General features: G+C 36.5%; 2 protein-coding genes across 2 annotated transcripts in view; one reads left to right on the top strand and one right to left on the bottom strand.

Moving 5' to 3' along the window:
* Positions 1 to 18,605, bottom strand: part of LOC138941716 (uncharacterized) — a 209,252-nt gene that overhangs the window by 106,851 nt on the left and 83,796 nt on the right. The gene's annotated exons all lie outside the window — the stretch shown is intronic.
* LOC138941901 (odorant receptor 13a-like) lies at positions 1,405 to 8,754 on the top strand. Its single transcript, XM_070311859.1, has 3 exons — positions 1,405 to 1,480; positions 8,087 to 8,317; positions 8,414 to 8,754. The coding sequence occupies exons 1-3, from the start codon at positions 1,405 to 1,407 to the stop codon at positions 8,752 to 8,754; spliced, it is 648 nt and encodes a 215-aa protein (XP_070167960.1).

The following is an 18,605-nucleotide window of genomic DNA, read 5'->3' as shown; positions in this document are numbered from 1 at the left end:
TTCGATAATAATTGAAGTAGATGAAGAAACGCATGAATTGATGTTGAAAAAAGAGAAACTAAATGTAGGATGGAGAAAATGTCCTACATTCAATCACATTAATGTTAAAAAATGCTTTATATGCTGGGGATACTATCATATTGCAAAAAATTGTACGCGAGATGAAACATGCCACAAATATGCGGAAAATCATAAAGCGATTGAATGTACGGCAACAAAGAAAAAATGTGTAAATTGTATGTTTAAAATTCGAATATACAACCTGAAGATAAATGATGAACACGACGCCCTTAGCTCAGAATGTCAAACATTTAAAAGGGCGATACAGGAGGAGAAGAGGAGAGCCGGCTGGGAAGATGCGAAATAGCAACTACAGAAGGAAGCGGAAATAATATCGTATACAAACGCGCAAAGTTTGATAGCGCATAAAGATGAGATACAACATCAGATTATGAAGAAAATAAATCCAGCATTCATAGCGTTATCAGAGACAAGATTGACTGCTGAAATTGAAGACAGTAAAGTGAATGTACCAGGTTATAGTATAATTAGATGCGATGCTGAAAATAGAAATACAGGAGGGGTTGTTTTATATATAAGGGATGATGTTAAATATAAAATAGTATTAGTAAAAAAATTAGAATCAAATTGTTGGTGTGCTGCAATTGAGATGAAAGAAAAATTGTATAGAGGAACAATAATGGTAATATATCATTCACCGAATGCATCGCATGGTGATTACGTGAGATTTCTGGAGGATATAATAGAAGAGTTAATAATACGGGGAGAATGTATGGTAATAGGAGACTTGAATATAAATATTATGTTAGATTCGTTTTATACAAGGAAGTTACAAACGACAATGTTGAGCTTAGCATGAAACAATATGTAAATAAACCGACGAGAATTACGACAGATAGTAAAACAATTATAGATTTAATTTTTGCTAATAATAAAATAGAAATGCAAGTAATGCATGAACCTAAAATAACGGACCATGCGTGGCTAAAAGTTGAACTGAATGCGAATAAATTTGATAATAAATATAGAGAACTTAGTGTTAGGAATTATAGAGAGTTTAATATAGATGAATTTATTAAATTAGTGGAAAATAAATTAGAGAAAAACCAAGATATGAATATCAGTGTGAAAGCGAAGAAATTTGTTGATAGTATAGTAAATGCGTTGGACGCTACAGCACCTAGAAAAAATTTTAGAATTCCGAGAATATGGGAAGGGAAAAAGTAGTTTTCGGATGAAATAAGAGAAGCAGCGGCTAAAAGGGATGAAGCATATAGGAAGGCATTGTATGCTGACACGGAACAAAATTGGTTGCATTTTAAAATTGAAAGAAATACAGTAGTTAAATTAATTAAGACAAAGAAGAAAGAATATTATGAAAATATGATAGATCTTAATAAAGAAAATCCTACATCTATGTGGAAAACACAAAAAGAAATAATTAGAGGCGAACCAGGAGGTAAGAGGGAAGTAGAGAATATAGATTTTGAAATATTAGACAGCACTGAAGGATGCAATATAGCAGATAAATTTAATTTATATTATATACAAAGTATTAATAGTATAGTAAAATCTATAAATGGGAGTAAAAGTTTTATTTACGTTATTAAAAACGAGGGAATTATGGAAAATTTTGAAATGATTAGTATAGAGCATTTACAGGAAATTGTTATGGGACTACCGAAAAAGAAAGGTACAGAGGAGGGAATAACTAGCGATATATTAAAGGCATTATTTTGCGTAATAAAAGAGGAATTTGTTGGTATAATAAATAATTCTTTGAAGGAAGGTTGCTGTCCAAAAGGTTGGAAAACGTCTACAATAATACCGATTCCAAAAATAGAGAAAGCTAGAAAAGCAAGTTAATTTAGGCCTATAAATATGTTACCAATATTTGAAAAAGTGTTAGAATTAGTAGTTAAAAAGTAAATTGAAACGTATTTGGAAGATAATTGTATTATAACAGAACATCAGTCGGGCTTTAGAAAACAGTATTCGTATGAAACAGCGATGACCATAAGCTCTCGGTAATATTCCATCTCTAAAAAGTAGAGATCGATATGTGGCCGTCGAGATATACTCCGAATTTTTCCACCTAGTTAACAAGTCTCGTAAACACATGGAGAGTTTTTTAGTCGAATATCTTTCAAAATAATTTTATACGTCCGAGAGTCCTTAAGTAAGTTCTCCATTTTGTTAATATATTCGTCTCTGTCAAGAGCCACAGTAATGTATCCTTTATCCGCTTTAGTCAAAATTAAATTCTGATTATTATTAAAAAATCTTTTAATGGCAAAAATAGCTGTTTTATGTTAACGTCAAATTCATTATCTGGAGTAGAGTAAGATGGAAGTCTGTTAATAATGCGTGTGGAGCGGTTTCTAATGATAATCCGTTTATTAACCGGGAGTTATTTCAGATTATTTTCTATATTTTTGATAAACTCAATAGTTGTTTTATCAGTATTGTTCACCGGAACATCTTATTTATTTATGAAATTACTGTATTTATTTTTGTAAGTTGCTTGTAATGCGCTGAAGATCGCCCAAAGAATGGGACCAAAACGTAAGCTGATATTTCAAATTATCTTTAAAATATTTCTTGCGCTCCAAGTACTGTGCGAGGTTCGTATTGCCCTTACGTATATTTTTATTTATATTTATATATTTTTGAGCCTATTATATTGTTGCGTCCGCGGATCGAAATCTATATTACTCGAATACGCGCGACACAACCGGCACTCGCGTACCGCGACGTAAATAAAGAACACGTATTAAAAAGAACAAGAGGAACTTTAATAACAGCTTAAAACACAGAACAGAAAGCACAGAACAGATAATCTCGTAATCCGTCAATCCGTTCGCTCGGAATCACTACCGGCGCGAGACTCCAGATGGCCAGTTTCTCTCAAGATGTCCACCGTTGTTTAACAACAACCCTTAGCAACGTGTTTGGGGATGTTCACCCGGAGACGGATACAGCAGATTCAGGAATAACTGCCACAGACGATTTGCAGGGACGCAACAATATCTACTCTTCTTTTATAACGCAGGCTGAAAAATGCGTCCTCACTCCTTTTTTTATAACATTAAAGTAATTTTTGGATCTAGAGTACCGGTCACACTTTTCAAATCATGGATTAAATACCGTAAAGCGGTTATTATTGGAAGATTGAAAATTGAGTTTTTACGGAACTGCATTACATCTAACATTATCCCATCACATATAGGCTTTCTTTTAGCCAATTTTGAAAACAACTTTACACAGTCGAGATCTATTATTAATCTCAAATATTGTAAACATCGTTCCATTAAAAATTTGTTACATATTGAGCTAAAGGACCTTTACTCTTATGTCAGATTGCACACAATCAAATATATAAATTGTCTCAAGCATTATATCGACATGTATCCCTGTCTATCTGCAATGTTTTTTTTAGGCAAAATGGACCATTGTATTCCTTTTTCATTAATTATCACGATAGACTCACTAAAAAAATTTAATTTTCTAATGACTGAACAAAAGAGAATGGAGGAGGATATTGAAACCATACATTATTATTGTAACTTACCCCCCATTCCGGAGACACCTGATGACCACAAACATCCTATTTTTTCATTGAAACCATTTAATTGTCCTTTCAATGGCCCTATCAATCAGATTACCGTTCAAATCGATCCGGACTTTTATACTGACACTCAACAGTCTGTTTCTAATATCAATAAAAGCTAGTTTATTAATTTGTCTTTAACTGTCATCTCTAAACATATTCATAGTCTAATACAATTGGGTGAAAATTTTAGTCTTCCGGTGAACAACACTGATAAAACAACTATTGAGTTTATCAAAAATATAGAAAATAATCTGAAAAAACTCCCGGTTAATAAACGGATTATCATTAAAAATCGTTCCATATGCATTATTAACAGAATTCAATCTTACTCTCCTCCAGATAGTGAATTTGACATTAACATAAAACGGCTTTTTTTGGCCACTAAAAATTTTTTAACAATAATCAGAATTTAATTTTGACTAGAGCGGATAAAAGATACATGGTAAATATTGACAAAAGGGGAACCAGTCTCAATGACCTTGACCTTGACATATGTTGTCAGGGTCATCATCCTGAGTAACTCTCAAAAGGTTTTAGCCGTCACTCGTTGTTTACTGAAAAGTTATTAATAAACAAAGATTTGTATAAATCAAAGTTTGTACGTAGTCTGACAATGAAAAACTTAATATTGGACATAGTTTACAGAAATAATCCTTTGTATACTACACACACTTAAATACACACTAATACACTTAAATAAACATACAAGTTTGTATATAGGGTGTGCAAAAATAAAATATTACTATGTTAAATTAATTTTTTATTGGATATAGTTTGCTCATTATTTGAAAAAAAGATAAACCCAACTATATGAAATAATGGATAAGAATATCCAATTCTTATGTATTTTTTTGCCTCCTGAACACGAATATGAAACTCAAAAATAGAGGTTGGACTCGCAAATCGAGGAGAAACGCAAAAATCTAACCAAACGCGAAAATTCAACTCATGTCCGAGAGATTCATTTTTAATAATTCACTCCTGGGATATACGTTTGGGTTAGGTTATAAGTAGTGATACTATGAGAGTTCTAACTCAGGTCCTCTGAGGCGGGTGAGGGGCGAGGGGGGTGAGGGGCGAGGGGAAAACGGCACGGGGGGTATGACGTGGGGAGACCGCGGCGGAACTGTTGGCGCGGGGGCCGCGGAGAGGGGAGAGATAGCGCGAGCCGTCCGCGAGTAGGTGTGAGAGAGATAGCGCTAATGATATTCTACGGGTGTGGGAGAAAGATAGCGCGAGGCGTCTATATGAGCGTAAGACAAGGATAGCGTTTGCATGCACGTTGGAAAAGGATGGCGCGAAGATATTGCATGCATGTGGGAGAAGGATAGCGCGAGGCATGCACTTGGGAGATAGAGAGAGAGAGAGAGATAGCGTTTGCATGCATATCGGAAAAGGGAAGAAGAAGGTGCAAAAATAACCGACATGTTTATTTAATATAATAATAAGTTTATTCAATACTTGTGTTTATAATACAATGTGTGTGTGTGTGTGTGTGTGTGTATGTGTGTGTCTGTGTATTTAAAAAAAATAATAAAAATAATAAAAATAATAAAATAATAATAAAAATAATAATAATAATAATAATAATAATAAAATATAATATAATATGATGGCGCTCCTTCTGAAACAGAAAAACATATCTTGTTAGTATTGTATAATGCGCTTTCCCTAATTTATTGGGTTGAGTAAAAAGTCATTGCGTATTTTTGCAACAGATGGCATTAGTTCAGTTTTGGCAGTACTAGAGTCATTCACACATATTTTTATCATATATCGTTTAACAGCTGACGATTTAAGCTTCATTCTAAAAAAAAAATTGAGCAATTTGGTTGAATTTTGAAGATTTTACAAGTTGAAGATGGAAGACCAAACTGTGCATTTTCGCTATATTTTACTCTTTTACTTCCGTAAAGGGAAGAACGCGCGTCAAGCTTGTGAAAAATTGCGTAAAGTTTACGGTGACGATGTTCTACAAGAACGTCAGTGCCAAAACTGGTTCAAGAAATTCCGCGCTGGTGATTTTGATCTCAAAGATGCTCCTCGGTCAGGAAGGCCCATCAAAGTTGATGACGACAAAATAAAGGCATTGATTAAGTCAAACCCACGTTACACGACACAAGAGATTGCAGAAACATTGAAGATCAGTCAAAAAAGTGTTCACGTCCACCTAAAGAAGCTGGGATACGTAAGCAAGCTCAATATTTGGATTCCTCATGAACTCAAAGAAGTTCATTTGATGGCGCGTATAAACATCTGCGATATGCTCATGAAACGTGAAGAAAACGATCCTTTTTTGAAACGAATGATAACTGGTGATGAGAAGTGGATTGTTTACAACAATGTGGAACGCAAACGGTCTTGGTCCCGACATGATGATTCGCCTCAAACGACTTCAAAAGCAGAACTTCATTAGAGGAAGGTTATGCTCTCAGTGTGGTGGGATTGGAAGGGTGTGGTATTTTTTGAGCCCTACCAAGGAACCGAACAATCAATTCGGATGTGTACTGTCGGCAATTGAACAGTTTGAACGAATCTGTCATCCAGAAACGTCCTGAGCTCGTCAATCGTAAAGGAGTTGTGTTCCATCACAACAACGCGACTCATGCGGTGGTAATCACACGTCGGACAGTCAGCTGCGGCGCGCCGCGCCGCTCCTGCCTGCCTTCTGTACTCGATGCGTGATTTGCTAATTATTTTTGTTTATAACTCAAAAATTATGCTTCAATTCAAATTTTGGTAAAGGAAAAATTGTTTTAGAATTGTATCAGGAATACATCATTTTACGGACGGAAGGTTGCTCCGGAACACCCTGTATATAGGGTGTCATTTTAATCAATACACGCAAATATCTCGTGAAGTAAGCAAGATGGAAAAAAATATTTTATACAAAAGTTGTAAGGTTCAGAGGGGGACACATGGCGAAAATATGGACTTGATCTTGAGTGACCTTTTCAAGGCCAAGTCAATGTGATCGATGTTTTTTTAAATAAAACTTCTCATTTTTTATTACATATTCTTGTAGCTTATCTCAAGAGCTTTTCAAATAAAGTATTTTTTCATTAAGTATTTTTTGACTTATTTTATATTTTGATCTGACATATTTTGATATAAAAAATAAAGTATCTCGTAAAATATTTAGTTTTCGATTCTTACTATAATATTTTTATGTACAGAATAATGAGACAAATCAATTGGTATAAAAAAATAATTGTTTTTAAAAGAAAATATGCAATTATTTACAATGTATTTTTTTTAACAATTATTTGTTTTTCTTTACACTAATTAATTTATCTCATTATTCTGTACATAAAAGTATTACGGTAAGATTATCGACAAGTAAATATTTTACGAGATATTTTATTTTTTACATTAAAATATGTCAGATTAAGATATAAAATAACTCAAAAAGTACTTAATGAAAAAATACTTTATTTTAGTGTTTTGAAAAGCTCTTGAGATAAGCTGCAAAAATGTGTAATAAAAAATAGGAGTTTCCATTTAAGAAAACACCGATCACATTGACTTGGTCTTGAAAAGATCACTCAAGATCCAATCCATATTTTCATCATGTGTCCCCCACTGAACCCTACAACTTTTGTATAAAACATTTTTTTCCATCTTGCTTACTTTACGAGATATTTGCGTATATTGATTAAAATGATTTATATTTTAAATGTATTATAAAAGCGATATTATATGCTATATTTTGTGATACGTTACTTTTAATTAGAAAAATAATAATTCAATTATAATAGTAATAATAAGTATTATTTTGCGTTTTACTATTTGTAATAAAATCCGTAATATAATAGTGCTATTTTATATATTATATTATATTATATTATATAAAATATTTATTTGGGGGAGAAACATAATAATGTAATTTTTTAATAAAAATAATATGCATTTTAATTATCTCGAGAGAATCTGTAATATTTCTATAAATGTAAAATTTATTTTATGACAAATACTATTTCAAATCCTCACAAACTGAATTTCTTCTAACAATAAGTACTTAGTTAGTCAATTATTGTTTTCATATTTAGTTTTTATTTTTTAGTTATTTTTTAGGGGAAAATTATCGTTTAGTTTTTTATTTTTTATAAGAAAATTATTTTTTGAGGAAAAATTGTTTAAAAGTTGCTTATTAGGGATTAAGTTAATTTTTAGAAGAGAATATTTGTTTAAACTTTTTATTGCGCACGTTGACTTCTTTATGTATTTGACGTATTTTTTTTATTTGTGTCAGCTTTCTTTAATAGGATATATATATAAAAACAATATTATTTACTATATTTTGTGATATATATTTTTTGATTACAAAAATAATAATTTAATTATTATATAATTTAATAATTTAATAATAAATAAGTAATAATAGTAATAATAAGTATTGTTTTGTATATCAATGTGCAGTAAGATAATATTGTATCAATGCATTTCCCAAAGGTAATGACGCGTTGTTTCTTAACATTACATTGCATGTTTGCGGTCAAATAAATATTCTGAGGATACGTTTCATCAACTTTGATGTTACAAGTCCGCAAATCAACGATCGTTTCAATATGTTAATTCAAAGACATCGTTATCTGATAACGCTGACTAGAGAACTTGCTGATCTGATCAGTTTTATATTGCTGATGGAATTATTCATTATCAGCATATTATTATGTATAGTGGGTGAATACATCACTTATTATTTTTTAGAAAAATATATAAATTACACATTTTTTAAAGATATATATCCAACAAATATAACGCAAATAATCTTTTCAGGATTTCAGTTTATCTGCGCGTTGAAAGTTAATAATACTGTTATGATAGGAAAGAGTTTAATGGTACTGAGTGCTTTTATGACACAATTAACGCTGTATGGTTTTATAGGGAATTGTCTGAAATCTGAAATGGAAGACATAGGGCTCTCTGTTTATCAAAGTGCTTGGTACAATTTTCCTGAAAACTTAACGAAAAACGTAATTTTCATTCTTATGCAGACAAAATCTTCAGTTACGCTGCAGGCTGGAAATTTTATCGTAGTCAACTTATCAACTTATGTGAGCATTTTAAAAACCTCTTTTTCATACTTGTCTGTGCTTCGTATAATGCTCGAAGTGTGAAATAAAAGATGAGAAAGGAGAAAGAAATCTGCAATTGTAAATATTTAATGCGTTTAATATAGCACGACATGTTTTCAAAATAGAATTGCATGAAAAACTATTTATTAAAATGTCACGTAAATAAACTTATCATCCTCTATAATCCGCTGTGCTATTTTAATTTTTCCTATTTAATATCAATAATACTACATATACTTGAAATTACTAGGCTTCCGCTTCCGGTGGCAAAGAGTGTGCATCGTACGTGCTTGCGTGCGTGATGGACTGAGTATAAAGTGAGAAAACGGAGGGTGATTGAGCGGAGAGTGTGCTAGGGTGTGAGTGAGGGTGCGAGAGAGTGAGGGAAAAGAAGGGTGGAGAGTTAGATAAGGAATAAGGGAAAATAAAGGGAGATTACGAGAGGTGAGAAAACGTGACAATTAAGTCAAAGAGTATAGAACATACAGAGAGTGGAGACTAGGCAGATGACAGCGACAGGAGTTGGTATAGAGGGCGCGGTAGAGAAAAAGATGTCACAGTTTGCCGCGAAAGAGGCGAAAGAGAGAAGAGGGAGTTACGGGAACATAGAGGAGATGCTTAAAAGGAAAAGGGGGGATCAAGGGGAAGGGAAAGAGGAAGAGGCGACTTTCAGAAGCGTTAAGAAGACGACAGGAGTACTAAAGGATCCGGTGTTAGGAAGGTTAGGAGGGGAGGGGGAGATGCAGGAAATGTTGGAGGAATGAAATGGAGGATTTAGTGAAGGAGATGAGAAATATGAAAGATCCTTCTACGAACGGGGAATTATGAAGCTCACCGAAAGATGACAAAAGGTCATCGAACAAAACGGAAAATATATCATTGATTGATCTTTGTTCTTTATATAAATAAATGACTTTGAAAAACATACAAAAAATATGCAATGACTTTTTACTCAACTCAATAATTTTATAAATCCGACATAAATTTTAAAAAGAAGATACTTAAATTATCCTCCTGGAGCTGTAAGCTCTTCCTCCCAATCCTCCTCCTCCTCTTCCTCCAAATTTTCTTCCTCATCCGATACCTCTTCTTCCGGCTCCCAATTCTCCTCTTCTTCATACGGCTCCAAGCCGAAAAGAGGCCGTAAATGAAATATGTCATCATATTGGGTTGGATGCACGCATGCACACTCGCGGGCTTCGTGAGTGTCTCCCCACAAGCTTGCGTGCGCCAAGCGCAAATTTCCCCTCCTCCACCGCATGTATCGGCGGTAGATGACATCAATCTGCACGAACTGAAATATATTATTAATTAATAAATATCACACATAATGTCGCACACACATGTCAAAACACTGAACACTACTTACCAGATTAAGACGAAACATTTTTATTCACTTTTCGTCACTCACTGCTCGAAACGTTATGACAGCCACGACAGGGCAGACATTGTCTCGATTAAACATTTTAGAGTAGGGGATGCATCAGTTACAAAGGACGCTTACCTTCTGCACATGATAAGAAGACAAAAGGTAGCACACGTTTCCACGAGCAAATATCTAAAGTCTTTTAAATATGAATGTATTATTATTATTATTATTATTATTATTATTATTATTATTATGTGTAAACCACTATCGAACGGCTATCAAACGGCTATTAAACGGCTTTTGAGCAGCTATTGTACGGCTTTTGAACAGCTATTGAACGGCTTTGAACGACTATCGAACGGCTTTGAACGACTATTGAACGGCCATTGAACGACTATCGAACGGATATTGAACGATTATTGAACGGCTTTTGAACGGATTTGAACAACTATCGAACGGCTTTGAACGGCTATCGAACGGCTTTTAACGGCTATTGAACGATTATCGAACGGCTTTGAACGACTATCGAACGGCTTTGAACGACTATCGAACGGCTTTGAACGGCTATCGAACAGCTATTGAACGGCTTTGAACGGCTTTGAACGACTATCGAACGGCTTTGAACGAATATTAAACGGCTATCGAACGGCTTTGAACAGCTATCGAACGGTTATTGAACGACAAAACAATAATTTATACACCATTCAAATATTTAAAGTCTATGTCCATGTACTGAAATGTAACATCTATATTTTAATTAACTAGCTGACGCCGCTATCTAACGTCACGTACAGAAATTTAATACTCACGTACTGAGATATGAAAGAGGAAAAGGAAAGAATAAAAGAGAATAAAATATATTTTAACAATAGTTTATTCTAAATAATGTTTGGACGAATCTTTATGATGATTCGTCCACCAGTTGAATATTTTAAATACATTTTGTAAAGCGCAATTTTTTAGAGGTTTTTCACAGCGCATAGTATTAGTAACATCTAGCTTATTTAACGAAGTGATATCTTCATAGTCCGCATCCAAGGTCTCAATAATAACGTCGTTTCTCGAATCATCGTCAAGTATATTGTTGTGCCTCCGGAGAGGCACGGTAGTTGGGATCGTTTGCCGGAAGGAATTTGGGAATTCGGGCTCCGCCTGAGAACTTCACTTGTTGTTGTTTGTTTAAAATGACACCTTTTCAGTTAAATAAATATATTAATATCTATTTTATATTTGTGACTTGATTACAATGTTCCCGCACTTTCGCTCGCGTCGCGTATCACGATAACGGATATCTTAACGTGCGCGTGTCTAGAGTCGAGTTTCGGTCTCGAGACTCGCCTCTCGCTTCTTCGCATATATTTCTGCCGACTGCGTGGCTATTTAATTTTATAATAATTATTGATACTCGTTTTGACACTCGCGGTTGTTAGAGATATTGCTCGCGTAAAGGAATAAAGATTGCCCGCGTAATATTAATGGTAAAGACTGCCCGCGTAATATTAATGGTAAAGACTGCCCGCCGTTCGTTAGCGGTGGGCCTTTTTATTAACTCCCCTTGGCTTCCCGGGAGGGGGTCGTTTAGCGACAAGGCTGTGTGTCGTGTCGCTTGATTTTGGCAATATCCGGATGCAAGCTAAGAAATTCTAAGTAGGACTTCTTTGCTTGCACTTTCGCAATTTCTTTATTCCTTTTTATTTCGCTTTTAAGTAGGACTTCTACGTTGCATTTTCGCAATGTCCTTCTTCCGCTTGCCCTGATTTCCGCGTTTTCGCAATGAAATGATTGCACGGTCGCTCGGGCTTAGCGCGTGGCTCGCGTTGTCAGCGCTTTGTTCGGTCAACGCTCGTAACGTGATCTGTATTCGCGTTACACGTTGAGCAATCATATAAAATAATATGTATTTAGAATAATATATTTAATAATTCGTGTATAGCTTGTTCGGGCTATAACAATATTGACCAGCCATTCTCGTTTTTCGCGTCCTTTAACGCACACGATAGGAGATGCTCCATCTTCCTCTTCCGTCGCGCCCATCACAACTCTCGTAATCAAACGCCTAGCGAAGCTGTATGGAACGTTTCCATCCTCCCATTGAAGTCCATGGTAATGTCCGATTAGCCATGAAGCTTGACATCTCTCAGATTTTGTAAGCGCACGCCATGGTACGGGACTTGCAAAAAAGTAATGAGAGAGAACAAATCCATTTCTCAGTATCGCTACTTCCTTCACGATAAAGTTTCGCCCGATAATGAATCCCTGCAGATCCACAAACGTTGGCGCGATCATGCTGATAATATTACCGTACGATTGCAAGAATAATGTACGACTGCTGGCGATCGTCAAAATATCAATTTTTATATATTTTTGACATTGGAGGGGATATTTGCTAATCTAGGTAATTTTACGAACTACGTTCGTCAATGGGCAATATTCGATTATGCGATCGTGCAAGATGAAACAATAGGTTACAACCTATTCGGTAATATTTGTCGGTATATCCTTCTTGCATTCAAACTCTAATCTCACGTCCACGGTGGAATTTTGACAGACTCGTTTTGTCGCGAGCAATCGATAACCGCGAGAGGACCGCAATGTAAAAACTTTGAAATGTTTAATAGCACATCATCATTATCGCATCCGTAATAAGATTTGCGAAAACGAGAGTACATATCGAATAACAAGAGGGCGAATCTATTTTTATCGAAATCTAAATTAAAATCATCGTAGGGATAAAATTCCGAGTTAAAATTCCATTTTTTCTGCCAGTCTGCAGCGCAAAGATCACGTATCGCGGCTTCTCCAGATGCGGCTTTCACGGTCCACGAATGCTTGGTCGTATTATGCAATAGAGGAAATTCGTATAGATCCCAAAAGCGAAAACTGATATTCAAGTATCTTTCATTTGTCAAACACTTAATTTTTACCGCCGCCGTATATGCAATCTTACGGTAATTTCCTCTCCTCGAAAATCGAGCAAATGTCCTTCTTGATCAATAATGCGTATCGTTAAATCAGTAATGCTCCGTGCGACGATCGGTAGATAAATGATCTGTGCTGGCATTTCCGATATCTTATGTTCTGGCGGCACGCTCGGTAAAAATTCATGTATCGTGTGTACGCGCCAGTGGTTACGCTGCATTCTATACGAATAATATTTACGCTAATAATATTTATTGGTACATTCGATTCGTGCCATTTCCGAAGCTGTAATATACGGTTCGACGAGAATCCCAACAACGATCCAACGTTGTCTGGTTTACTAAAATTTATTCTGTAGACACATTTGATTGCACTCTTTAGCGTATTATGATTAGCGCCAAACGTTATTGGATATTCTTCATGTTCTTCGATATCATCTTCATTCTCCTCTCGCGCAATATTTTCGTCATTAGCAATATCGTTGGAACCAACTACGCGTCGACGTCGTAAAATCGCACTGTGGAGGTATTCGTTTATAGCGTATAATTCGTACGATCCCTCGGGAATCGTAATTTTCTTGTCATCGTTATCAAAATAAAGTTTATTATTCCAAGAATTCACGTTCGATATCGTTTGATAAGTTTCAAAATCCGTCAAACCAATCTCGTAATTGTCATCGTTTAAATCTATAGCCGCGAAATAGCTTACAGCAAGAACGCTACTTGACTTGCCAGTCAAAGTAAGTGTAAGTGACATGCTGGAAAATTGTCGAACGAATACTGAGTCGCAACGATGAATTGTCAGGCTTTAAATTCATATCAATCATCGACTGTTTGAAGAAATCGTAGACACAATTGTCCACAAATACTTTGATTATAATTTTGTTAGGCCGCGTGATTGTATTTTATATTTGAAACATTCTGTCCAAAATATCTCACTAATTCCTTAGGCGGTCGAAGATTTCCAAAACTATCGAAATACACTACACGATCTCCCCTCTTTGCATACGCAACCCAATGAGTACCGGAACCATCGATGTCATCCAAATTAACGATAGTGCTCTCGTTTCGTCGCACACCGTTTATCGGTAAATTATTGCGCATGAAAACGCCTCTAAAAAATGGTATACGCGTACGTCTTGCAAGTTGTTCTAATTGTACATTGGTTGTTACACCGGCAGGCATTTTTATCGTTATTTTGACGTTTTTTTTCTTAGCCGCTGTTGAGAACCCTCGCTTGTATGGAGCGAGATAAAGTCCGTGACCTTCCATAGCGCGATTATGACGTTGCATTTCTTCGAGCTGACGTTGCGCCACCTTGCTATCGTTCACCGCCTTTGCGATTCCCGCTGCTCGGCCAGACAACGAATCGAGAACTCCCAATAATGGTAAAATTGGTAAGATACCGCGCTTCGCTGTAGGAAGTATTCGTTTTATAAGAGTCTTTTCTTCATCGATAATTTTTTGGTTTTCGTCCCCATACCGAATTTTGTCTTTGCTTTCATAGTTGCCCAAACAGATGTAGCGGCCGCTCTTTTTCCAACAATCGAATCTCTCGCGGTAATACGTGTTTGCGCTTTCGTGGCGAGTATATTATTCGCAACGTCTCGTTGACGGAGATTGTTGCTTCGGGAACAAGCTAATGTCGTGCTCGCGACACGCGGCATCCAATGGATTGATACCCCAATCGCCTCTGGCCAATCGTGTTTCTAAATGAGTTCCCAGTCCGCAAAACTGATAGCCTAAAATATGTAATTCGATAGGAAGTGCGTTTATCGCACAATTTAACAAACCGCTACCTCTTATCATTTTTGTCTGCATTTGCTACAATCTTTTATTAACGGTGTTGGACTGTCGATATGTGTTTGCTGCCACGGTAAATTATAATGTCGCATGCATCGACGATATCGAATCTCTGAGTCAGCTTTTATATGTTCGGGAAGCTTGTCCCACAATTGTTTCACGTAGCTACCAAAGTCTCGCAGTAAAACAATCTTGGGGATAATCTGTAACTGCTCGGTGGTAAGCTTGAGAATATCGCTGTCAACCGATAGAAAAAGAAACATTTTTGAGACTGAGCATTTTCGATCCGGTGCACCTCTATAAATAGAACCCCAATGACTCATTTTTCAAAATCTGATTCGAGATTCGCGAGAGCAAACATGCGGTTCGTGCGACAAGCGACGATAATCAAAGTGACAAATTTTGACGATAAAACACGAGTAACGTCCGAGAAAGAAATATGCAAGCATGGAAACATGCTGCCGATTACTATACGGGATATCACTTGCGGTAAGAAGAACATATTGATAAGTTTGATAGAAAGTCCACACGGTGTACGTTTCGAGAATGTGTATGTATACTCAGGATCGTGCCGATTGCGCACATTACCGATCGGACTCGACAATATTTCCCGATCGGATACAGACTCGATCGGACACAAGCTCGATCGGACACAGATCCAATCGGACACAATTCCGATCGGACACATATGGTTGTAATCGGACACAGGCCTGATCGGACACAGACCCAATCGGACACAATTTCGATTGGACATATATGATTGCAATCGGATACAGGCCCGATCGGACACAGGCCCGGTCGGACACAGTATAATAGAAATATATAGGTTTTGATTAGGTTATATCTTCCAGAAGTAGAGCCCCCCAGCAGGGGGGGGGGCGGAACATACTGTCTGCACGCAAATACTTTTTAATGCGTAGTAAGGTTCCACATAGGTTTACAATTTTCCACGCGAAGCGAGGTTCAATGCTAACCTATGTGTCTAGTTTTATGATAGTAGAGCCCCCTCATGGGGGGGGGGGGCGGAACCAACTGTGTTCACGCATACATTTTTCCATCCAAACAATGATTGTAGGATGGACCTGGCCTGGCCATGAGGACTGTGTCCGATCGGAATTGTGTCCGATTGGGTCTGTGTCCGATCGGGCCGGTGTCCGATCGGAATTGTGTCCGATTGGGAAATATTGTCGTGTCCGATCAGTAATGTGCGCAATCGAGACTCACTCGTATACTCGAAATCGCTTCAACAACCGAAATATCGATACTTGGAAAATTTGCTATTACCGATTGACGAAATTGGTTATTGTACATTTTCTAATAATAGTGACGTTATTCCACCGAGCGAGGCGCTTCCGAATTCCATTTTTATTTTTGAAGACGTGGCGTGCGATAAGCAAGATACGATAAGAGAGTACTTTGCAATGGGTCGGCACTCGAGCGTCGAGTGTTTTTATCTTTGTCAAACGTACGCCAAGATACCCAAGCATCTCATACGGGACAATGCAAATTTACTGATTTTATTTAAACAAGATGGTACAAACTTGAAGCATATATACAACGATCATGTAAATACTGACATGTCTTACGATGATTTTCGCGCATTTTGTCAGGAATGTTGGCAGTATCCATATGTATGGATTTGTAGTGATTGATAAGGACAGTTTACAGACTAATGGACAATATCGAAAAGGATTTAACGATTTTGCAATACCGTAAAGTGGTTACTCGCTATTGATACATGGATCGAACGTCTAAAATTTTTCATCCGCGCGCAATATGACGACTACGATTGATAGTGACAATTGTGAGAAGATTGCGAGAGAGATTGTAAAAACGAGCGAATCAATCCGCAAAAAATATCGTTCATTAAAAACTGGTCAAATGGAGAAAGACGTCGCATTGAAGAGGCACTTTAAACCAATTATCAAACCTCTAAAACAACTTGTCGAAAATACAATCAATGTCGAATCTAATGAAGCGAAAATCGAACCAATGAGTATGCTCGAGGACCAGCATCTAAAAAGAGAGTCAAAATATGGAACTAAGCGAACAAGGTGAAATTTATCATTGAACGATTTGCTAATAACTTCTACTCCAAATTAATCAAAACGTAAGCGAGTGAAACAATTATCGAATATGATTACTTCTACTCCGATAAAAGATTTACAATCAAGTCAAGTATTGCACGAAAGACCGTTTCTGTCTGTGGAAGAAATTTTCACGCCTGAAACGATTGTGACGTTAATTCAACATCTATTACAAACGTCCAAGGGTCAAAGTACATTGCGCGCATACTTGGGCCCACTAGGGCAAAAATATGTGGGAGCTATTTTAAGTCAAGATAAAGATAACAATATGGATTATGTATATGGTGTTAAATTTCGCAACGAAGGAATGATGATTGGTGATAAAATTTTTGATGTGGATAAAGTTGACAATATAATTATCGATGGAATAAGATACGTGGGAACACCAGGTCTCTACGAGTTGATTTTCAAGAGAGTGCCCGATATGTGACGTATACATTAAGGATGATAAAATTAAATACAAAAATATATTATTGGCGACAAATGCGCATAGACGTGACAATGATATGCGTAACTCAGTATTAAGTAACAAGAGATACAAGTATAAAAATATAATAGCGCCTTTAATCTTTACTAAAAAAGCTGGAAGAGGTATAAACATACCGCACGCTATGATGCTAAACGATAATAAGATCGATTACGTTCATTGGAATGATCCCAACGAGTTGGTAGATCGCTTGCGATTGCTGGAAGCTTCACGTCAAGCCGGCAACAATGTCCACGACAATGAAATATTATCAATTATCGAGGAACTTTGCAAAGCTAGAATTATTAAAAATTAAACTATATATCGACGAAATGAGTCAGTCTGCCAATATCGTTTGTATCGAAATGTCGATTAATAAATTTGGATTATAGTTGGGAACACCGAACAACTCATACTATCAATGGAATGGATTACTAAAAAATTACGTGCGCGATAACGCTCTGTGTCAGACAGCCTCCGGCTTTGATGCAAGGTCGCGTAAGATACGACGCGTAGCGCAACCGGAAGATGATACCGATACCGCAAACAAATAATACGTAGAAATACGTGTCAAGCTTTTAGAAGATAGATTGGAAAAACTTGAGAAAAAAATAATCACGCTTGAGACGAATATGCAGACGCTACAAATAATGATGGACGAGATGCAGAAAATGGTTCGGGATGCAACTCACGCGCAGACTACATCTAATTCAGCGCAGGAGAAGAAAGATATGTAAGAATATATGTGGAGGAATTATCTCATTATTGCAAATTATGCCTCGATCAAATATGTCGCAAAAGACCTCTGAAAAACAGCTGCTCGTGGAAGAATTGCATGCTCCAGCGAGAAAAAATTTCCCACGTAGACGTGTCATAGTACGCGGATACGACGATCTGTGGCAGGCGGACGTGGTCGAAATGCGTCCATATGCACGATTCAACAAAGGCTACAACTACATACTCACAGTTATCGATGTGTTGAGCAAGTATGCGTGGGCTGTACCGCTCAAGAGTAAGAGTGGAAACGAGACGGCTGATGCTATCGCAAAGATAATTCAAGACGATGGAAGAAGTCCGAAAAATTTTCAAACCGACAGAGGAAAAGAGTTTTACAACGCAAATATACAGAAACTCGTGAAGAAACACAGCATTAATCATTATTCGACGTACTCTATCATGAAAGCCTCGGTCGTGGAACGATTCAACCGAACGTTAAAGAGCAATATGTGTAAAATGTTTACGTTTAATGG

Source organism: Polyergus mexicanus, unplaced genomic scaffold (genome assembly GCF_030449975.1).
Source record: "Polyergus mexicanus isolate NDT 795.1 unplaced genomic scaffold, iyPolMexi1.0 SCAF_20, whole genome shotgun sequence".
Lineage (NCBI taxonomy): Eukaryota > Metazoa > Arthropoda > Insecta > Hymenoptera > Formicidae > Polyergus > Polyergus mexicanus.
The sequence above is the reverse complement of the archived record's forward strand: the minus strand, read 5'-3'. Positions and strand labels throughout refer to the sequence as shown.

Bases quoted from the DNA above. Each gene is read 5' to 3' on its own strand.
- LOC138941901 (XM_070311859.1), top strand. From the start codon at position 1,405: ATGATAGATCTTAATAAAGAAAATCCTACATCTATGTGGAAAACACAA. The intron at 1,481-8,086 runs GTAAGAGGGAAG...CATTTCCCAAAG, and splicing joins AATTAGAGGCGAACCAGGAG to GTAATGACGCGTTGTTTCTT. The intron at 8,318-8,413 runs GTGAATACATCA...TAATCTTTTCAG, and splicing joins CATATTATTATGTATAGTGG to GATTTCAGTTTATCTGCGCG.